Here is a 22915-nt window from a genome sequence, read left to right on the forward strand (position 1 = left end):
ATTCTACTGGCTATTTACAACGAAAAGGATGTGGTGAATTTACACCTTAAAAAGTTTGAGTAATCATGGTTTTATTAACTGATCTCAGGAATTAACCTCTCATTTGTGGTACCAATAAGAGTTGTAGCGACAAGCGGGGCGCTACATATGATATTTCGTAACTGGCATTGTAATCAAGGTCATTTTGAAGCAGTTGGTAGCTAGGTTAGAACGAGGTTGTGATCTGTACACGCCACTGCTTTACGCGTGTGGCAAAAAGTGTTGGAGTTATACAGATTAGTGTATTTTTCCCAGACACACAATTTCACATTTTAAGTTATTTAATACGCGCAATAAAGTAGCTTAGAGTTGTTTGAACACCATTAACAGAGCATCTGTCGTTGAAGGTATAAAGTTGCATGTAATGACCAAATCTTAGGATATGATTGATTAAAATCAGCGCATCTAAACACGTCAGAGTCTTTGGCTCATTAACCACCATGACGCGCTAGGACGCACAATGCACTGACTGATGCGCCAATGTCGTTGAAACCAACGCGTCAGTGGCATACAGAACCACATAATTTTTGCATCGTTTGTGAGCTTCAAAAAGAGACGTCCGAACGTGCAGTGACGTATTTAGAATTGCTTTAAGAGGTCGGCCAAAGTTTTGAAATACTCGATCGGTTTGAAATTCCCACACTCTTCCGCCAGCCAAAAGTTCATAAAGCGCAAAAATTTTCGGTGTTTATAAATTTTCGGTAAAATGCATTTTCACATTTCATATACGTGTAATTGCTGTCAATTTAATTATGTACAATTTTGAAACACCGTATAAGACAATCTCGTCAGGTGATAAACACAATCGTTTTGAAATGCCGTATACCAGCCAGTATGTTTCCAATTATGTTATAGTTGATAATTAGTCTTTAATAACGAGATGCAATAACCGAAAAATTTAAAAGCGTAAAAGGGCCGATGACCCAAAAAATTTGGGTTTCTGAGTAGACCATGGCCTAATGCTCCCCCTTAGTACGCTGGCATGTATGGAGAGCGAATTAGAGATAGACCATTTTACCTTGACTGGATAGCGCTTCTCAGACACTTAGCAAATTTTACGTCTCAATATACTGGGGTATAAAGCTTATGCACCAATTTAGTCGCTCGTGTATGTTTGTCAGCCAAAGCGCATAAAAGAGTTGCGTGTACGCTGTAACCGCTTTAGGCTGGTTAAGTATATTTTTGATAGCAGGGAGTATTCGGCAGACAATATGTGTCATGTTCCATAATTTATGTCACTTTTTGTCGTATATTTGCGTTTTTTATCGAGGACAGTCACATACAAGCGGGAACAAACCAGGCTGATTGTTCACATTGCGTTTAGCCACTTTTTTTACGCCCATATAAGGACATTCTCTTTATGCATTCACGAAACGTTGATTGAAATTGAATTTATGAAAGCAAAACTGGGTAAGATGTAGAATACAGAAGCTTAGAGGCTGACGCTGACGCTGACGCTTATTTTGCGTCATTTTTGCTGCCAGTTCTTCAATAATCCTCAGTTCCTCTTTCCTGCGAACCTGATCTTTAGTCAACCGTGACGACAACACTCACAGCGTCACCGTCTATTATACCAGCGTCTATCAAGTCAGGTGAATGACACTCGGTAAATTTCATTTAACGTTGTTCTACAAAAGAATCGATTCTTCGGGTTGAATGAACGTGAACTGTTTAGCCAAAGGTTTGTTTCCTCAGTCTTCTTTATTTAGCATCGGGAACCACATTCACAGACAAAGGATCGTTTATCTCAGATTTTGCTTTTACCAGACCAGATACGAGCAACAAAAATTAGTCCGTCAGGTTAATTTCTAACTTTATCGTTTATTTGTATTAGCTAAGGTGTCTTTATAATTTAGCTCAAATTTTGTCAATTAAATCAGTTTATTTAGTTTGTAGGTGAGCAAACACCACATTGTTTACATGATGCTGAAAATTATAGCCATGTTGTTGCTGGCCGCATGCAGGATGACAACTGTCAATGGAGGTGAGTTCTCTCTATGAATGTGCAACTTTTTATTATCTGAGATTGTGTTAATTCGGTTCAAACCTGCTTTTGATTTTAAACAAGTTTTTCGCGAGATTGTAAAATGGATCGGTTGCGTCGAGAACGAGAGTCACAAGTTTTAAGTTTTCTCATTAACTCGATCTCACTCTCAAGTTTACTCGGTCGTTAACTTTTTGCGCAATATGAAGTAAATAAATATGAATATGAATAATATGAACTAAATATGATTTATATTGTTGAATTATATGAATGTGTGCTCGCGATGCAAACCTCAACCGGAGTTAAATCGTTTTCTACTGCGGTTCGACTCCCTGGTTTCTATGCATTTGTTGTGCCAGTTATGGAATTTAAGCCTACAGTATATGTGGTGCTCATAGTGTATCACATTCAATCTTTCTTTTGTTCAATTTAAGGAATTGTTTGCGCCAGTGCTCTACATACGATACAACTTACTGGTTTATTTTCCTGAAACAAAAATTTCACAATTTATGTTTGTCAAATGCTTTCATTTAATTCGTCCAACTAAATGCATAAAAGCGAGAACATATACTTTGAATGTAGCCTGCATTAGATTATAGACCAAGCATTGTAAAGACAAAGGCTTTTCCTTCCTATGAAAACTTCTTTGTTTATTTTTATTATGACGTCATACTTTCAGGCTTGGTAAGGATAGTCACGAAATCATGTACGTCATCGAAAGCTCCGGTTCTTACCAGGAATATCAGCAATTATGAAAATATCAATCAAGTCAGCAATAAGTTTTGTCTTTTGGGACATTTTGTTTTCATCGTAAAATATCACAAAAATTTAGAAAACCGCGAGTTTTTCTAAACGACGTTCCACGTTCCACGTTCACGCCCGACTTGAAGCAAAAACGTCGACAGTTTTAAGGTTTTTGATCTTTTTTCCGGGTTCATGGATCGTTGACGTTTTCGCCAAAATAGCGAATAAAAGAGAACTTGTGTCAAACGCAGCGTGAAGACAACTAGAGTTTGTTGGTAACCACCATTTAACCAGGTCAACTATTTTCGAACGCATGTTAACGCATACCACTTTCGAATGCACACAAACCTGTGTTATTTATTACCATGTTTCCACAACCCTACAAAAATGCAAAATATTTGAAAATAACATCTAAAAAAGTCAGAAATCAGCATCGAAAATAATTCTGACCTTAGAATTTGGGAACATTTTCCATTGAACGAGTGAATGAAAGTTTTCGTTGTCATAACTATCGTAAAATGACGCAAAGGTCATTTTGCAAGGTCCACAATCTAACACATTGTAGCTTTTGCTCAAACAAAAATCACAAGCAACAAACATCAATCGGTCTAAAATCGATTTGTCGATGTTAAGTGTCGGTGTTTTTATAAACTAGATGCCACTGGCCTGTACTGTCATGTTGGAGAGACGATTGTTTCAGCGATGAACATCACCGTGGAAGCTTCGAATGAAATGGTTTCTGAAAGCTGCGGAGGAACTGACTTCGTTTGCGGCAGTTATTTGTACTTTAACAAAACTCGTAACGATACAGGTAAACTGAAATTGTTTAGATAGAATATTATTCTCGACGAAAGGGATAATTTATTTTGTTTGTAAACCTATATACCCTTTCCGCATGGTGAGTGAATATAAATAATATAGGCAAGTTTTATACGAAGTATCTTAACTTTGATTAATAGTATAAGATATTTTAGTAAAAGGATTGACTTTCGTTTCAGTTTTCGTTCTGTCAGGACGCTGCATAAGCAGGAACGAGACAAAATATCAGGGCTGTGGGTTTTTGCAACAGAATACTGCAAACTCATGGATTTACGGTTGCGAATATTATCAATGCGAACACAGCAACAACTGCAACTCTGGCCTTCTGGAAAATTATTCATGTAACATTTTTTCTATAAATGTGGTATATACAGTTGAAGCGTGAACATGCATGAATAAGTAGTGAACGTAAAAGAATTAATCACACCAACTTTTTCCGGGCTATGAATTTCTCTTATTTTGGCCAGATTTATACTTTCCTGCCTATTGTTCTTTGGGAAATCGAGTTTTTAACGAAAACAAAACTCTTCAAATATCCAATAATTTATCGGAATCTTATCTGAATAAATGCCAAATCGGTGATGTTTGTGGAACCTTCCAGTACTTCAACCACACCGACAGTGGTGAGTATGTAGGATATACGCTGATAATGTTTAACTGTTTCAGATGCAAAATTGCAAGTTTGAAACTAACTTTTGTTTATTTTTGCTTTCAGGAACATTTTTCGTCCAACAGGCTCAATGTATACCTGGGCACAGGATACCTTATGAGTGGAATTGTGCGAGTTTACGCGAAGAAGATGTATCCTCATCCGGTGAAGTTGGTTACTGCAAATTCCAATCTTGTGTTGGCGAATCAGTGCAATGCAATAACTTTGATCTCGACTTTGGTCGACGCACGTGCTTGTCTCTGGAAACAGACGGTAAATTACTTATGGATTAGCTCGTTACGAAATCGTATGCAGTGATCAGATAACAACTACAGGCTGACAAATACCGCTTTGCGTCATTAAAAACTTTGCATCCATTTTCTCTTTGTTTTGACTTAACTTCACTAGATTTTCCGCTACTTCCTGGCTGCACTGCTGCGACGGCTTGGAACTCTGTTGTGAACTGTTTTAAAGTGGAGTTTGGAGACGCATTAAACAGCTCTGATATTTGCAGGTAATGAGATTGATTAAGTTTAAGTTATGATGCTTTTCAATTGCCAGCAATTGTTAGCAGCTTATCTACATAAGTTTTCATTCAGATTAATGCCAGATAGCCGGGATTTTAATGACTTAGAAAGGTGCATTGGTCGTTCTATGAGCGAATGCATTCTTCCCGCCTGTCCTTCAGTACTCGGTACACATCCGCGGTTAACCGAACTTTTCCGGGTAAATTTTTACAAGAAAAAACATATCAACAGTTAAATACATATAGTTTCAGACATAGCTCTGTTTTTTTTAAAAATGCCGAACTGGAACATGCATGCAATAAACCTTTATCTTTCCAAAGTTTTTTGTAAATTTTTTTTAAATATTATTTTCTATGAAATAAACTTATGTTGCTATGAAGGTTTTAGAAATTATTTCCGATCCATTTCATTTTTCCTGGTCGGAATTTACGGAAAACATCCTTCAAGAGACCACAATAGACATCAAACCTTACACCAGAGAAATCTGTGAATTTTTTTTAACTGATGTGGATCAAATTCTGATCTTATTTGATGATATTTGTGACGACACAATTATAGATGACCTTATAAAATGGGGTGTAGAAGTGATTGCTTCGATCCAAAATGCTACGAATTACCCGGATATACGCCAGTAAGTGGGACGAAACACTGAATAAGTGTTGCAAAAGTACTTTTGAATAAAATATTCTTCCAAAAACTTTATTTTTTCCAAACGTAGGGCTTTCGAAATGTTCGACACACAACTTCAAAATGCGACAAAAACGCGATGCAGCTTGGACAGAATCAGCGAAGTCTTTGAACCAATTTTACCTGGGTTTAGTTACTCCATTGAAAACCTAATTACACTGTTCATTGAAGCTGAACCGGCTTTCGGAGTCTTGATGAATGAATGTAAATTAATAGCACAGTGTTAAAAATCAAGTGATTTTTAAATGAAAAATTTTGTAACGGTTTAAGGCGAATACAAAAACAAATTTCGTTTGAATTAGCATCAACACCAGTATCTCCATCAGTATCAACACCAGTGTCTCCATCAATATCTCCATCAATATCTCCATCAATATCTCCATCAATGTCTCCAACAATGTCTCCAACAATGTCTCCAACAATGTCTCCATCAATGTCTCTTCCAGTATCTCCACCTGACTGCTACCAGTTCTATCATTCCACCAGTGCATGTGGTCAGAGAAAGGCGTGGATGTGTGACTATGTACAATGGAAATACCAAATCATAACCGACTGGCTTCCAAGATTCCGGGCTTACAGGTAAGTCTAAAATTTGAATCTAAAAAATTTGTTTTCTTCAGAGATTTTATTGTTACGTTTTTGCTTTGTGTTCACATGTTTGTTGATACAGTTTGTACTTTTAGCGAAAGCAACCAAATCGCTACCGAAGATGTTCCGCTTTGCCCGCCAATCCACTCTGGTACGTGCATCAATGACGATCAGATCCAATGCATTGAGAAAAGTGGATGCCAACTGTGCTTCTGTGCTGATAACTTGTACAAAGGTGAGATCACTACAACAAGTTAAAGATATTTAAAATTTGAACTGTGGTGAATTAGAGATGAATTTTGCAAACTTTTTTGTTTAAACATCTACAATCTCGTCTTATAGATTTGGCCAACTTAAGCCAAATGTGGAGAGACGATTACGACACCTGGCAGCAAATAATGAGTCGTTACAAATATGCTTTGGATATGTATGATGCTGGAAACAGCCAGCAGTGTTGAACACATTTCTGAACTTGTATATCATGTAACCGTATTATACTCGCGTTAAGTGTAATATATTTGTCTTCTGTAATGACTACAGGGTCATATTCGATCATAAATTATTATCAAACAAACAGTTGAGATCAGATGAAAATACATAAAACCTACTAAGGACAATGATTATGTTAACACTGTTGTGTGGCAATTTGCTTTCAGCTACAGCTTCAATATTTGCCACAGACGCAGCTGAACCATATATAATATAATCAATTTCTTCAATCACCACAATATCCTCTGGTCTTCATTATCTTAAAACTATGAGAATGTTTATTGAATGCGCATTCTTATCGTGTATTTGTGTGTCGTGTTTTGCGTAAAAAGTTATGCCTTCCATTATTATAAATAACAATGGATGCATTATATCACTTCTAGATGTAGCACAATATATCTCTATTTGAAAATAAAATTGTGATTATTGATGTCGGAACAAATGTTTAAATGAAAAGCACAGAGATAGATTTTTTCCATGTCTTTTCTGGTGAGGAAAGTAAAGTAAAGTGTTCGACAATTTTAAACAAAAGCTTAATAAATATTCGATAAAAACCAAGAGCCTACGTTTCTAACACACATGCGATTTTTGTCTGAATTAGCTAACATTTACTTAATATTTACTTAATAATTTATTCCTCAAAACTATTGTGGTATTTAGTCTGTGTCGCTGCTCAGAGACATCTAGCGACCATTAAGTTGAACGAATTATATTTTCATAGAGATTCCATCAACACTTTTCTGTTTTAATCAGAAATTCTGCAGGTAATTTTGGTGCTTTGCCATCGCGCGCATATCGCATAAGAAACCTATTAGCTGTACAATACAATAATAAGAAGAACAAGAAATCTCATTTTCTTGCTGATAAAATATTTTTGACAAAAAAATAACAATAAAAAGATTGACTTATACGTTTTAACGAGAGTTTTTACGGTGACCTTTTATGCAAAGACTCGAATATATGCTTCAAGTTTATGCGTAAAGGATGGCATGTAACCTGTTACCACTTTTGGCTGGTTATAACTATATTTCTTCTATATGCCAGTACCGACAACTTGACATCAGTTTTAGTTTCATATTTCTTTCATATTTGCGTTTTTGTCGATAAAATTTAGAGTACAGAAGCTTAGAGGAATAACAAATGTGGTATTACACATTTATATATTGGTTTTGTGAGGGTAATGTGTATAAACTTGGTTGCCTGCAGTAGTTGAGTGATTTTTTGATGGAAATGTTTCTGTTATTTTGCGGCATTTTCCTGCCAGTTCTTCAATATCCCTCTGTTCCTCTTTCCAGCAAACGTGACGTACTGTGTAGTCAATCGAGACAACGGGAAATACTCTCCTTAATTATATTGTTGACAAAGATTCACATGACTTACCTTTTGCTGATCCGCGGTGTCTTCCACTCTCTTTTAAACAATTTTAATTTTTAAAACTTGAACTGTCTGTATGCTCGGTCGAACATCAATTTTTTTAATTGGGCGTGTTTAGAATTTTTACACCAATATTGAGTCCACTATCTGGGCGTAGAGGTCTTTCTGTAAAATGCGTTTCTGTCTACAACCTCTCAGCTTAAAAACAGTTTTGTAAAGTCTGATATTTTACAGTGATGTTTTAGTTGTTGATGGTTTAGTAAAATTGTCAGATTTGAAAAAACAAAGTCAATGACAGAGTTGATGAAAACTTAAAAAATTGTTCTTGAAACTGCCGATGACATCTCAGTTGTGATCTAACTTGTGTGGTTGGAAATGTTTTGGCGTATTTCTATTGGCTACTCGCAGCAGTATTTAAGAAAAACGGTTTTTATAATTATTTGCTCAACTTCGGTGGAAATATATTTTTGTTTGTTGCAACAAAATTTTTTTTTTTTCATATTTGAATTTCTATCTTTCAACTTTCAACCAATTTTCAATCTTTTCAATCAACTTGTTCTAGTCAACAGTCCTCTAGGTACAACATATTGTACTGTACTTATAAGGCAATCGTAGAAACAAGACAAGAGAATAATCATAAAAGAAGTGGTAACGAATATCTTGATCAATGGCGATATGGCGAATTTAAAAAAGCATCTTTTTCAAGTAAATATTTGCTAAAAGAATCGAATGACACTTTGATCAACAGGTTTCTCTGTTTTTTCAATGCTCTCTAAATTTTACTAGAAACTATTTGTGCACGTCTTTTGACGAGATTGCGAAGAAAAGCGAATAGGTAGAAGTGATTCAGCTGTTACTGGTGTTTTCTGTTCACTGTCCAGGTTTCACCGGTATAATACATATTGTCGCCTCCAACCAGAACAAAAGTATATAATCGCAATATAGTAGGAAGTTATACTGCAGTAAACATTGAATAACGCAATTCCAAATATCTATTGTAGTGTAATATAATTATAGGTAACCAATAAATGAATGTTTTTTTACAGTGTGCAAACCTGAATCTTATTTGTAATTCTTGTGAATTCTTGTGAATTGTGATGAATTGACTATACCCATATAGCTCGTCAAAACAAAATGGTGGCTTTTTACAAAAAAAAGAAATTGTGTTTCCTTGTTACTTGCGTAATGGTCGTGGCAATGACGAGCGTTTGTAATCTGAGAAGCAGAAATAACAGAGAGAAGAGAAGTGAAGTTGAAAAAGAGCAGGAAATAAAGGAAACTATAAAAAGTAAGAAGAGCGAAGTATTTAAAAGACTGCTTTTAAGGATTATTTCAATACGAACGGAATACTTAGAACTTGGACAGCTCATGGCTTGGAATACAAACCCATCATTATAATTTATACTTACAGAGTAAATGCAGTTTATGCAAAATATCGCCGACTAATATTTATTGCAAACTTCTCCAGTTCACTGCACCCCTTCTTATGAGGACACTTTTGGCAGTAGATCACTTGAAATCCAGGAAAGATGCAAGAACCGATCTCAAAAAGTTGGAAGTATTCTCTCAAATACATTCAAGTACAACGATGACCTCAAAGTAGTCATGTGTGAAGTACCTAAGGTAGTTCTTCGCGATCTCTATAAACATGAGCTTTTTCGTGAAGAAAAATCACGACATAAATTTTAACTTTGACGTGTTCAAATAAATAACTTTCTGTAAATAATTGAGAGATTCTTTTACATATCTACAACTTGTCCGAATCAAGATGATCAAAACTTGGGCGTTTCATTCAACACAAGACCACGCATTAGACATTACTTTTTTACCACACTTTATATTACACAGGTGGCAAGCACAACTTGGCAAATATTATTACTCCGTCTTGGTGGATTCCAAGCAAATATCACAAAAGAGTTTCTTAAGAAATGGGCCTATTCGAAAATTCCAAACAAGCAATTTAAGCAGTAAGAATGCTATTTTAATAGGATTTGTACAAATTTGAAAGAGTTTAATGAATAAAAATTACTTTACCACTCTGCTATTTCGTGTTAGACTGAAAAATCCGATTAGTTACTTTAACAAAAAGCATTAAACGAGTCTATAAATTTTTCTGTATCCGATACAGTTTTTCTCGTTTATTTCTTTTAAAGATTGCAAAATCAAACAGAAGCACTTTTTCGTATGACCAACTATACAACTTTCTTTCTAACCCGACATCCCTTCGAGAGACTTGTGTCCGCTTACTTTGATAAGTTGTCAAATCGAAGCTCGTATCAGTTTTACAAAAATGAGGTTGGGAAGAGGATTGCAAAATCTCAAGCAAATGAGCATCTGCATGGACTGCATTCCAGGTACCGTAAAGTTTGGTGAAGTAGCTATGTGAGAATTAAATATACTGTAACACAAAGCTAATTGTAAGAATCTACACGTCTCCATTCATTGCTGCGTTCGTAAACACTTTGAAAACTGTGCAGTATAGATCCTGTCACAATCTCACGAGTTGACTTGGAAAAACGTGAAGATTTTAACAATTTGACAACCCAACAAAAGCGGGAAGTGATCGAATATATTCGTGTCATGAAATCTGGTGAAATTTCCTTTCCTCAATTTGTCAAGTGAGTTCTCGAAACTTTTTTGCACTATGAAATGTGCCTCATATATCCACAGAGAATTTATGGCCACCACCAACCATGAAGATTTGAATGCAACTATGCAATTGTCCAACTATGCCATGGTATACCATCAAAAGAGAGAATTTTTGTAGAGTAAAATTTTGAACTTCTACTTTTTCAGGTTTTTGGTTCAACAAAAGCTGAAAAATAGGGTAGGCGACATGGATATCCACTGGCGACCGCAAGTACAACTCTGCAAACCTTGTGCGTTCAACTATAATTTCATTCTTCGCTTTGAGAACATCACCTATGAGTCCAACAAACTACTAGACTACATTCAGAAACAAAATCCCAGTCTAACTTCGCATAAGATAACTTTTCCCGGAAAGGATCGACCGTTCGTTAAAAACGAAGAAACCACTCAACTATTTAAACAGATTTCCGAAAATGATGTTCAAGCTTTGAGAGAAATTTATGCGGACGACTTCTTTATTCTAAATCATGACCCATATTTATATGGTTGGGTTTAGTTGTATTTCTGGTTTGTTCGGCGTTATTCTCTTTGAAAGTCGACATCGCATGATTTTAGACTTGTTTGGCCGCCGATTGTAACTAATAATTATAACCAATATATTGTCCGCTAGTTTGTGCATTACCGAGCTGTGCCTGTGGTTTTTATCTTGGATATTTTTAGTTTTTTTAAGGTTTTTATACTCACGGCTCGAGTTGCATTTTGTGTATCACATATGGACTTTTTCGTTTGCGTCTTTTCTCCCGGAAGCGAAAAGCGTCGTTCGCTTTTAGAGGAAATGTAATTTTTAGGATTGCTTGAATGATGCACAGTGTGAGATACGTTTCTACGCAATTAATTTTTTTAACCGCACATTTAAATTGGAGAGTAATGTAAGATTTTGCAGTTTTGTATCTATACAATTTCTACACTGGTAGATTTCATGATTTAAACATTCCATTGCGGACTAATAGATTACATATTGATAGATCATATTATATTACATAGTCTGATAAATAATTGTGTATTTACGCGATAGAGATACGGCTACTCTTGTTTTAAAGTTGAAATATAGTCGCTATTTATGTTTTTATTGTTGTAGTTTGTTGTATGCCAATTACTTATAACTCTGTTATTGTATTACCTTTTACGATGTTGCTATTACACTTATTGTATGATTTTTTTAGTTTTAGCCCGTAGATATTTTACTGTAATTTTTACGTCAGTAGAAAATCTTTTTACCAAACTCAGAAATATTGGTTAAGAAGTCCAAAACATTTTGTACCCAAACGATATCATTTAGTTTGTGAAACTACAGACAAAATACTATATATATTATATAGTCTAATAGAAAACGGTTAAATTTATACCTCGTTGCGTGATAACACATTTCAATCAATCAAACAAAATTCTCTTTCCAAAGATCTTTGTCGTAATTTGAAGCATGTTTTTCGATGCAATGTCGCTTTGCTACAGCATGAGTTTTGTAATAAAATTGCTTTTAAGTTATTATAAGTTATTGCTATTTGGCGACTTCAACATCGCAGAAACTTTGGCAATGTGATGTAACTCGACCATTTCTTTGGTTCCCTTAACCAACTTTTTTGCAGCGTATTTAGGATCAATCAGAGTTAGCAGTTTCTCCTCATGCTTGGCTTAGCTTTTTTTATTTAAAAAAATTCGTCACCGTTAGAGTTAGTTATTAAGAGCTAAGGGCTAATTGACAAAAATTCATTTCAAACACGAACATTTAAAACAATCAACAAATTTCATTTACTTCGACTAAATTCAAGTTAAAATAAACTTGTACAATGCGAAAAATTTCCCGCATGTAAGAATGTGAAGTCGGTACATTGTTTTATTTTGGCAAACATTCGCCGACAATCTTAGAGCGTGGTTGTGCGGTTTTACTGGACAAAATATTACCTCAAGTTTTCTTAAAGTGAACAGAATATAATCGCCATTGGATTGTTCCCGTAACTGAACAAACAGAAAAAAGCAAATGGTGGTTTTACAAAAAGTAGCATTTAATTGCACAATTTTAACGAAGCATGGTCAATCTGTCTTTCTTTTCAATTCAACCAACCATGAAGGATGACAGCTGGCCCGGATAACTTTGGTTCCTGAAACGTGCTCTGTAATCTCAAAATATTTTGTCAGGGGTACCAAAACCTTTGGTCTGCTATCAAGGCTACAATGCGTTCAGTGCCGACAAGTCAACTTTCTACGAAGGCAATCTGACAGCTCAACTGTGCAAACCTGATCAAAACTGCGGATTCACCACCTATCTCAATACCAGCGACCCCCTGTACCCTGGTAACACGTTCTTTACCAATTATTAAAGCTATTATACACTAAGTTAGTTTGAAACTATTCACAATATAAATTCCTATAGTTGCTACTCATATCTGTCCAACGCATAGATTCTACACAAGCGATTGGTGACTGACTATTTTAAGCGTTTGGTGTTTCTAAATTGACCTGGAACATGTAACAATATTTCTTTAACATTGATCAGGGAAAAAGTTAAAACGCTGAACATTTTCAACAAACTTAGCTTATGTTTCATTGACACAGTTTACGTGGAATCGGGATTCTGTATTGAAGAAGCTGCACAGAACTCCCTTAACTGTTCGAAAGCGGCCCTGTAGCTATGATTGCAAAATCGATTTCTGCAATAGTAGCACATGCAATGAAAACTTGATCACTCCCATTCCTACGTCTTGTTCAAACAGTTCCGACGGTAAGTGGCATATCAAGAATTACAAAAAGTTACGTTAAGTTTAGTTAAGTTGATCGCCGGCAACACAAGACCCACAGCAAATCTGTGATCAGGTCTTTCATTAATTGATATCCAGTTGTTCCCATCCTGTACCCTTAGGCAGAGCCTGGATGGCGTGTTTGGTTGTCTTGGCACTTACGTCGGTGGATACCCTTACCAGGATCAAGGCCAGTGCAGGTAGAAAGGAACAATTTGTGGTTTCTTTCTTTATTTAAACATATTCTATTATAAACTCATTTGCGAATAATTTTCCTCTAAATTTATATGAAGTTTCTACTAAGCAACCTTAAAACGACTTGACCGGAAATTATACCGTATGACGTATGTTGTAACAAGAAATCTGCAATAGTTACAACGTCAATGACACCATAGCATGTTTAATCGGCAAAGTGCAGGAATGTTTGGCTGAAGGTTGTCCGACGGTTCTTGACGCAATCCCTGACGTAACACAATCATACGAGATCAGTAGAATGCATTTCTATTACGTTAAACTTGAATGCTTTATGATGAAACAGAGGCCGAACCTGGTTTTGATAAACCTCATCAGCGAGAGCTGCTATGTAGGCTACTGGTCACCTAGCGCCCATATAGCCTTCAGTGCGACATCTGTTTCATCTTTTTAGTAAAAAAACACAGCGGAGTCCAACGTCAAATTTTTCAGATAAAACGCAGATTCAATGAAGCACATTCTATATTTAAAAAAATTCATGTTTTATTCCCGATACAGACGGTCATATGCATTGCCTCTCGAATCCAGTCGTTAGAAAGCGGACTGAGAATGCTACTAGCTGGTGAAGGCTTAACTGAGTTGATATACGGCCTTCTCTGCCGTTCACCAGACACAACCTTTGTTCCATCCAACTTACAGAACCGGTTGAGTCTATTGGAACAACTTGACTTGGCCGATTTTTACAACCCTGTTTGCGACCAAGACGTTTTGCCAAATTTAATTAAGTATGCTGTAAGTACTGTGTACAGCATGCTTTGAACATGTGAGTACATCACGTAGGCTGCACTATATTACCTCGGTGTTATCAAAAATGGATATCTGAAAGCCTTGACGTCGACTTTATACACGTTTCAAACATTTCATACATTTTATACATTTACTGCAGCTGGCTGCGGATGCTAAACTTAATAGTGTAGCGCAAAATATTTTCTTAATCAATCCTCGGCGTCTTAACAACGTCATCAACCATTGTGCAAATGTGCAAAACAGCCAAAACTATAGTTTCCTTACAAATTGTATGCTATACAGCCGGAAGCTTTGAGAAGACTTGGACAACTAGATAATTCTAGTTGTCTAATTAGACTAATTAGAGCGAAATGCCGGTAATCTAGTTCTAATCTAATTTGTGAAATGCTTCTTTGCTCTAATTTTAATTCTAATCTAATTTCTGGTTTTCCTGAAAATACGACTTTGTCCGCATCGTTTTCCAGCAAGTTATACAAGAATATCCCTCGCGCAGGGAAAACCAGTGCCAAGCCGCCATCGCATTGCTTACACCGTACAGTCATAGTAGTTATTGTGACGAATACTATAGTCACAGTGACATAGTAGCTTGTAGTCAGCTACGATATAATGCAGGCTGGCAACGCGGCAATGAATGGAGAGTAGGCCTACCGGTACCGGTACCTATAATAATCTCATCCTGCGAAAGACCTTGTAGTTTCGACAACAACCAGAACAGCAGCTCGTCCGACTCCGAAGAAAAAGAGATGGTTAACACAGGCTTGTTCTCTTTCATGCCGTCAACTACATCAAGAAAAAAGCGGAAGATTGCTTCAGGTCTAACCAAAGAAAATATTCAAAGTGATGAAGTTGAAAGATGTTTCGCAGCAGAGCTTGAGAGCATGTACTGCGATGTTTTGAGTTACTCGAAAAGCGAAAATCGTTTTCCTCATCTCAAGGCTGCTGCTCTAGAACTCTTAAGCATGACTGCAACATCAGCTCCATCCGAAAGAGTTTTCAGCCATGCAGAAGAACTGTATAGTGGTGTAAAGAAATTTTTCATTCTCATGCTTATGAGAATGAACTCTGGTTTGATATGAACTGAACATGATTTTTGTTGTATTTCTTTCTAATTCGGAATTTAATTCAACTTCCAAGTTTTTGCGAATTCAGTAATTCTAATTCTAATTCTAACCTAATTTGGAAAAAAAAATGTGTAGCTATAGTTCTTATTCTAATTTAATTTAGAAAAAACTGAGTAGCAATAATTCTAATTCTAATCTAATTTGGAAAAGCTGAAAATTTTCTAGTTGTCCAACTTTGGCTCTGAGGCCAATGAAGGACAGCTTTGTAAGCTGATAGTTTTAAATGACAACCTAACACGCTTTGTGACTAAAGCAATCGGCGATTTTGAGTTTGCTGTAGCAGTTGTTGTAATTACAAAGCGTAATCAATTTGCAGTAGATTCGAGCAACTAAAAGCTAATTTGACCTCCGTGTGGGAAATTCGTTGCAACTCCAGCAGCTTGAACGACGTCTTAAAAACCGCTTTTCGTGAACCCTACCCTGCATTGATCATGCAAGGCATAGACACCACACTCGGATTTTTAAGCAGCTTGCAAATTCCACACTGCGATGTTGTTGGCAAGAGTGCTATTCAACTGTTAGCTTTCTATGTGATGTCATTTTGATGGCTTTGTTTGTGTAATAATGGGTTTGTATTAGCATTTTCTTTTGAATAAGTCCGTCGCCAGTATCTCCACCTGACTGCTACCAGTTGTATCATCCCACCAGTGCATGTGGTCAGAGAAAGGCTTGGGTGTGTGACTTTGTACAATGGAAATACCAGATCATAACCGACTGGCTTCCAAGATTTCTGGCTTACAGGTAGGTGGCAAATATCTGGTTGTCGCTGATGTTCAGTAAATTTCTTTCACGTGTTAGTACGTCGACTGCATTACCGGAAAGATAAAAGCTGAATCTAATATTTTCTGCCCAATTAGTGAGAGCAACGGTATCCATGCGAGGAATCTTCCAGACTGTCCAGCAGATTATCCAGAATGTGCACCAACTATGATCAGAAGAGGTGTGCGGAGAGACTTGGATGCCGGGCGTGCTTCTGTGCTGACAACTTATACAAAGGTGAGTGAGGTGCAAGACATTTCTCGATCGACCGGACTTCAATAAATGTGTTGATGCGATAGCGATGACCGTAACTGGTATTGTAGTCAAGGTCATTTTGAAGCAGCTGGTAGCTAGGTTAAGACAACGTTGTGATCTGTACACGCCACTGCTTTATGCGTGTGGCAAAAAGTGTTGAAGTTATCCGCATTAGTATATTTTTCCCAGACACACAATTTCACCTTTTATGATTTTTAATGTGCGCAATAAAGTAGCTTAGAGTTGTTTGAACACCATTAACAGAGCACCTGTCGTTGAAGGTATAAAATTGCATGTAATAACCAAATTTTAGGATATGATTGATCAAAGTCAGCGCATCTAGGATTGCGATCAGAGATTGGCCAAAAATTTTAATTGCTAGGTTTAAATTGCCATATTTTCTCGCCCCGCCGAAAGTGCATGAAGCGCAAAAAGATTTGATATTTACGCTTCAAACATCGCTTCAGCACGCTTTATAATAAAATGTATTTTATATTTATATACGTACAATAGCTGTCAATTTATTTCGTACACTTTTGAAACGCCGTATACGACAAATTGGTCAGGCTATAAATAAAACGGTTTTAAGACGCCGTATACCGACCTGTATGTTTTCCATGACGTTATAATTTTTATAAGTAGTCTTAAACAACGAAATGCAATAACCAAAAGATTTAAAAGCGTAAAAGGCCCGATGACCCAAAAAAGTTGGGTTTATGAGGGAGCCTAGTACGCTGGCTTGTTTAGAGCGCTTCTCAGAAACTTAGCGAGTTTTACGTCTCAATATACTGCTGTATAAAACTTATGTACCAATTTAGTCGCTCGTGTATGTTTGTCAGCCAAAGCGCATAAAAGAGTTGCGTGTACGCTGTAACCGCTTTATGCTGGTTAAGTATATTTTTGATAGCAGGGAGTATTCGGCAGCCTATATGTGTCATGTTCCATAATTTATGTCACTTTTGTCGTATATTTGCGTTTTTTGTCGAGGGCAATCACATACAAACGGGAACAAACCAGGCTGATTGTTCACATTTAGCCACTTTTTTCGGCCCATATAAAGACATGTAGACATCCGCGACATTTATAATTTAATTTATGAAAGCAAAACTGGATAAAATTTAGAATACAGAAGCTTAGAGGAATGAAAAATGTGGTATTACACATTTATATATTGGTTTTGTGAGGGTGATAAATTGTGTATAAACTTGGTAACCCAAAGCAGTTGAATGTTATTTTGATGGAAGTTTTACTGTTGTTTTCCGTCATTTTTGCTGCCAGTTCTTCAATAATCCTCAGTTCCTCTTTCCTGCGAACCTCACGCACTGTGTAGTCAATCGAGATAACGGGAAATACTTTCACTAAATACCCAGTTGATAAAGATTCACATGACAAACATTTTTCTGATCCGCGATGTCTTCCAATCTCTTTTAAACATTTTAATTTTTAAAACATGAACTGTTTGTATGCTCGGTCCAACATCAACTGCTTTAATTGGGCGTGTTTAGAATTTTTACCCAGTGTCTAGTCCACTATCTGGGCGTAGGGGTCCTTCTGTAAAATGCGTTTCTGTCTACAACCTCTCAGCTGAAAAACAGTTTTGCAAAGTCTGATATTTTATGTGATGTTTTAGTTGTTGATGGTTAAGTAAAATTGTCAGATTTGAAAGAATATAGTCAATGACAGAGTTGATGAAAACTTTAAAACTTGTTCTTTAAACTGCCGATGACATCTCAGTTGTGGTCTAACTTGTGTAGTTGGAAATGTTTCGGCTTATATCTATAGGCTACTCGCAGCAGTATCTCATAAAAACGGTTTTTATAATTATTTGCTCAACTTCGGTGGAAAAATATTTTTGTTTGTTCGTACAAAATTTTTTTTTTATATTTGAATTTTTGATGAATTGACTATACCCATTAATTTGACCATTAATTTGACTACACCAATTAAATTGATGAATTGACTATACCCATATAGCTCGTCAAAACAAAATGGTGGCTTTTTACAAAAAAAAGAAATTGTGTTTCCTTGTTACATGCCTAATGGTCGTGGCAATGACGAGCGTTTATAAACTGAGAAGCAGAAATAACAAAGAGAAGAGAAGTCAAGTTGAAAAAGAGCAGGAAATAAAGGAAACTATAAAAAGTAAGAAAAGCGAAGTACAGTATTTAAAAAACTGCTTTTAAGGATTTTTTTAAACAAGAAATGAGTACTTAGAACTTGATCAGCTCATGGCTTGGAATACAAATCCATCATCATAATTTATACATACAGAGTAAATGCAGTTTATGCAACATATCGCCGACTAATATTTATTGCAAACTTCCCCAGTTCACGACACCCCTTCTTATGAGGACACTTTTGGCAGTAGATCACTTGAAATCCAGGAAAGATGCAAGAACCGATCTCAAAAAGTTGGAAGCATTCTCTCAAATACATTCAAGTACAACGATGACCTCAAAGTAGTCATGTGTGAAGTACCTAAGGTAGTTCTTCACAATCTCTAATAAACATGAGCTTTTTCGTAAAGAAAAATCACGACATAAATTTTAACTTTGACGTGTTCAAATTAAATAACTTTCTGTAAATAATTGAGAGATTCTTTTACATATCTACAACTTGTCCGAATCAAGATGATCGAAACTTGGGCGTTTCATTCAACACAAGATCACGCATTAGACATTACTTTTTTACCACACTTTATATTACACAGGTGGCAAGCACAACGTGGCAAATATTATTACTTCGTCTCGGAGGATTCCAAGCAAATATCACAAAAGAGCTTCGTAAGAAATGGGCTTATTCGAAAATTCCGAACAAACACTTTAAGCAGTAAGCTATTTAATAGGATTTTTGCAAATTTGAAACAGTTGAATAAATAAAATATATTTCACCACTTTGTAATTTCGTGTTAGACTGAAAATACACAATCAGTTACTTTACAGAAAAGCATTAAACGAGTCTATAAAGTTTGCTGGACCCGATACAGTTTTTCAATTTTTTTAAAGATTGCAAAGTCAAACAGAAGCACTTTTTCGTATGACCAACTATACAACTTTCTTTCTAACCCGACATCCCTTCGAGAGACTTGTGTCCGCTTACTTTGATAAGTTGTCAAATCGAAGCTCGTATCAGTATTACAAAAATATGGTTGGGAAGCAGATTGCAAAACCTCAAGCAATTGAGCATCTTCATGGACTGCATTCCAGGTACCGTAAAGTTTGGTGAAGTAATTATGTGAGAATTAAATATACTGTAACACAAAGCTAATTGTAAGAATCTACACGTCTCCATTCATTGCTGCGTTCGTAAACACTTTGAAAACTGTGCAGTATAGATCCTGTCACAATCTCCCGAGTTGACTTGGAAAAACGTGAAGATTTTAACAATTTGACAATCCAACAAAAGCGGGAAGTGATCGAGTATATCCGTGTCATGAAGTCCGGTGAAATTTCCTTTCCTCAATTTGTCAAGTGAGTTTCCAAAACTTTTTTGCACTATGAAATGTGCCTCATATATCCACAGAGAATTTATGGCCACCACCAACCATGAAGGTTTGAATGCAACTATGCAATTGTCCAACTATGCCATGGTATACCATCAAAAGATAGAATTTTTGTAAAGTGGAATTTTGAACTTTTACTTTTGCAGATTTTTGGTTCAACAAAAGCTGAAAAATAGGGTAGGCGACATGGATATCCACTGGCGACCGCAAGTACAACTCTGCAAACCTTGTGCGTTCAACTACAGCTACATTCTTCGCTTTGAGAACATCACCTATGAGTCCAACAAACTACTAGACTACATTCAGAAACAAAATCCCAGTCTAACCTCGCATAAGATAACTTTTCCCGGAAAGGATCGACCGTTCGTTAAAAACGAAGAAACCACCCAACTTTTTGAACAGATTTCCAAAAAAGATGTTCAAGCTTTGAGAGAAATTTATGCGGACGACTTCTTTATTCTAAAGCATGACCCATATTTATATGGTGGGGTTTAATTGTATTTCTGGTTTGTTTGGCGTTATTCTCTTTGAAAGCCGACATCGCATGATTTTAGACTTGTTTGGCCGCCGATTGTAATTAATAATTATAACCAATATATTGTCCGCTAGTTTGTGCATTACCCAGCTGTGCCTGTGGTTTTTATCTTAGATATTTTTAGTATTTTTTAGGTTTTTATACTCACGGCTCGAGTTGCATTTTGTGTATCACGTGGACTTTGTCGTTTACGTCTTTTCTCCCGGAAGCGAAAAGCGTCGTTCGCTTTTAGAGGAAATGTAATTTTTAGGATTGCTTGTATGATGCACAGTGTGAGATACGTTTCTACGCAATTAATTTTTTTAACCGCACATTTAAATTGGAGAGTAATGTAAGATTTTGCAGTTTTCTATCTATACAATTTCTACACTGGTAGATTTCATGGTTTAAACATTCCATTGCGGACTATTGGATTACATATTGTTAGATCATATTATATTACATAGTCTGATAAATAATTGTGTATTTACGTGATAGAGATACTGCTACTCTTGTTTTAAAGTTGAAATATAGTCGCAATTTATGTTTTCATTGTTGTATTTTGTTGCATGCCGATTACTTATAAATCTGTTATTGTATAACCTTTTACGATGTCGCCATTACACTTATTGTCTGATTTTTTTAGTTTTAGCCCGTAGATATTTTACTGTAATTTTGACGTCAGTAGAAAATCTTTTTACAAAACTCAGAAATATTGGTTAAGAAGTCCAAAACATTTTGTACCCAAACGATATCATTTAGTTTGTGAAACTACAGTTAAAGTCACCTCGTTGCGTGATAACACATTTCAATCAATCAAACAAAATTCTCTTTTCAAAGATCTTTGTCGTAATTTGAAGCATGTTTTCCGATGCAATGTTGCTTTGCTGTAGCATGAGTTTTGTAATAAAATTGCTTTTAAGTTATTATTATAAGTTATTGCTATTTGGCGACTTCAACATCGCAGAAACTTTGGCAATGTGATGTAACTCGACCATTTCTTTGGTTCCCTTAACCAACTTTTTTGCAGCGTATTTAGGGTCAATCAGAGTTAGCAGTTTCTCCTAATGTTTCCGGTCCAGAAACATAGTTTGGATTTTTCCATTGAAATGTTTAAAGTGGCTAAAATTTTTATTCACCCTGTCCTGCCAACGAGTGCGCACAACGTCACAAGGATGTTTTTAGCTAATTTGTGCATCTTTATATTTCAATGCTGGGCGAATGATAATGAGGTTTTCTGTATAATAAGCATTTAAGTGAATTTACGCAACTTTTTTCTACATGTTTCTAGTCGATGCATTCTTAAATCAAGATTAAATAAATGTTTTGGCAAAATGTTATGTGTCTGAATTTTTGCTTTTTAATTAATTTTTTATTTTATTTTTAGAAATTCGTCTCCGCAAGAGCTGGGTGCTATTTGACAAGAAATCACTTCAAACATGAACATTCAAAACAATCAACAAATTTTTTTTCCTTCGACTAAATTCAAGTTAAAATAAAGCTGTACAATGCGAAAAATTTCCCCGCATGTAAGAATGTGAAGTCGGTATATACCTTGTGTTATTTTGGCAAAGATTTGCCGACATTCTTAGAGCGTAGTTGTGTGGTTTTACTGAACAACATATTGCTTCGAGATTTCTTAAAATGAACAGAATATAATCGCCATTGGATTGTTCCCGTAACTGAACAAACATAAAAGAGTAAAATGTGCTTTTACAAAAAAGTAGCCTTCTACAATTGTAACGAAGCATGGTCGATCTATCTTTCTTCTCAATCCAACCAACCGTGAAGGTTTACATCTGGACCGGATAACTTTGGTTCCTGAAACGTGCTTAAAGCAGCTGGCTTTTTTTCTTTGTCCACACCGTTTCATTGAGCCGAGATGTGCAAACGGTTAAAAAACTACTGCACAGAGAAAAATGTCTGCCCACATGATACGTAGCCTATCAAATTAAAAGTCATATTGCTTCAGATATCAATTGGCTTGACTCGAGTTATATTTGCCAAAAATTTGGCTGGACTCAAACTACTTTTTATAAAAGATTGAACTAGACTTGTGACTCGATAACTTGGTTACGGCTCTGCCTAGTTCAAGGATCTACAAAGCGAACTTTTGAAAAAAGTTTGACAAAAGATCACTACCGCTAGTATATGATAAAGAGCCTTTCACAGTCCGCATTAGTTTATTTGCGAAAACTCCCAAAAAAATTTTAATGCTTTCTGGACAAGGCAATGAGTGTTCACTTAAGGCAGAATTCACAATAATTGATCATAAATTTAGCAATTGATTCGTCCAATTCAGTCACTAATCATTCAATGATGCCTTCAACAGCAGAAGTCAACAATAACATCAGATTTGCATTAAAACGCAGAGCGAAGATTGTCGGTTCGCACATGCTTTAAAACCTGGATTAAATTATAAATCTGAGGTTGAACAGCTATCAATACACGAGTAGTATGGTTTAGTCATGCACATGATAA

The 22915-nt window shown here is 36.0% G+C and overlaps 3 protein-coding genes across 4 annotated transcripts; all 3 read left to right on the forward strand.

Annotated features, from left to right (window-relative positions):
* The first annotated feature begins 1346 nt into the window (after positions 1 to 1346).
* Positions 1347 to 6952, forward strand: LOC143447127 (uncharacterized). 2 transcript variants are annotated; one of them, XM_076947068.1, is made up of 14 exons: positions 1347 to 1645; positions 1749 to 1839; positions 1929 to 2023; positions 3423 to 3578; positions 3766 to 3927; positions 4054 to 4209; positions 4302 to 4508; positions 4644 to 4749; positions 4835 to 4961; positions 5143 to 5393; positions 5481 to 5653; positions 5752 to 6028; positions 6133 to 6272; positions 6380 to 6952. In XM_076947068.1, exons 3-14 carry the CDS (start codon positions 1960 to 1962, stop codon positions 6493 to 6495), a joined length of 1935 nt encoding a protein of 644 aa, XP_076803183.1. In that variant the 5' UTR covers positions 1347 to 1645; positions 1749 to 1839; positions 1929 to 1959; the 3' UTR covers positions 6496 to 6952. The 2 variants fall into 2 exon arrangements, with proteins under 2 accessions (XP_076803183.1, XP_076803182.1); XM_076947067.1 differs by having other exon boundaries at positions 1347 to 1631.
* A 1975-nt stretch (positions 6953 to 8927) lies between these two features.
* On the forward strand, positions 8928 to 12028 carry LOC143446116 (carbohydrate sulfotransferase 8-like). Its single transcript, XM_076945612.1, has 6 exons — positions 8928 to 9188; positions 9369 to 9523; positions 9749 to 9867; positions 10054 to 10254; positions 10378 to 10518; positions 10697 to 12028. Exons 1-6 carry the CDS (start codon positions 9035 to 9037, stop codon positions 11043 to 11045), a joined length of 1119 nt encoding a protein of 372 aa, XP_076801727.1. The 5' UTR covers positions 8928 to 9034; the 3' UTR covers positions 11046 to 12028.
* Positions 12029 to 18349: 6321 nt separating this feature from the next.
* LOC143445262 (carbohydrate sulfotransferase 11-like) lies at positions 18350 to 21635 on the forward strand. The gene is made up of 6 exons (XM_076944216.1): positions 18350 to 18560; positions 18747 to 18901; positions 19129 to 19247; positions 19424 to 19624; positions 19748 to 19888; positions 20067 to 21635. The coding sequence occupies exons 1-6, from the start codon at positions 18407 to 18409 to the stop codon at positions 20413 to 20415; spliced, it is 1119 nt and encodes a 372-aa protein (XP_076800331.1). The 5' UTR covers positions 18350 to 18406; the 3' UTR covers positions 20416 to 21635.
* Positions 21636 to 22915: the final 1280 nt, after the last annotated feature.

The sequence above is a fragment of the Clavelina lepadiformis genome, chromosome 2 (genome assembly GCF_947623445.1).
Source record: "Clavelina lepadiformis chromosome 2, kaClaLepa1.1, whole genome shotgun sequence".
NCBI lineage: Eukaryota > Metazoa > Chordata > Ascidiacea > Aplousobranchia > Clavelinidae > Clavelina > Clavelina lepadiformis.

Coding starts and splice junctions, on each gene's coding strand:
- LOC143447127 (XM_076947068.1), top strand. CDS start 1,960: ATGATGCTGAAAATTATAGCCATGTTGTTGCTGGCCGCATGCAGGATG. Junction 2,024..3,422: donor GATGACAACTGTCAATGGAG/GTGAGTTCTCTC, acceptor TTTATAAACTAG/ATGCCACTGGCCTGTACTGT. Junction 4,509..4,643: donor CTTGTCTCTGGAAACAGACG/GTAAATTACTTA, acceptor TAACTTCACTAG/ATTTTCCGCTACTTCCTGGC.
- LOC143446116 (XM_076945612.1), top strand. CDS start 9,035: ATGGTGGCTTTTTACAAAAAAAAGAAATTGTGTTTCCTTGTTACTTGC. Junction 9,524..9,748: donor TCATGTGTGAAGTACCTAAG/GTAGTTCTTCGC, acceptor TATATTACACAG/GTGGCAAGCACAACTTGGCA. Junction 9,868..10,053: donor CCAAACAAGCAATTTAAGCA/GTAAGAATGCTA, acceptor TTTCTTTTAAAG/ATTGCAAAATCAAACAGAAG.
- LOC143445262 (XM_076944216.1), top strand. CDS start 18,407: ATGGTGGCTTTTTACAAAAAAAAGAAATTGTGTTTCCTTGTTACATGC. Junction 18,561..18,746: donor AATAAAGGAAACTATAAAAA/GTAAGAAAAGCG, acceptor AAACTTCCCCAG/TTCACGACACCCCTTCTTAT. Junction 19,889..20,066: donor TCCTTTCCTCAATTTGTCAA/GTGAGTTTCCAA, acceptor TTACTTTTGCAG/ATTTTTGGTTCAACAAAAGC.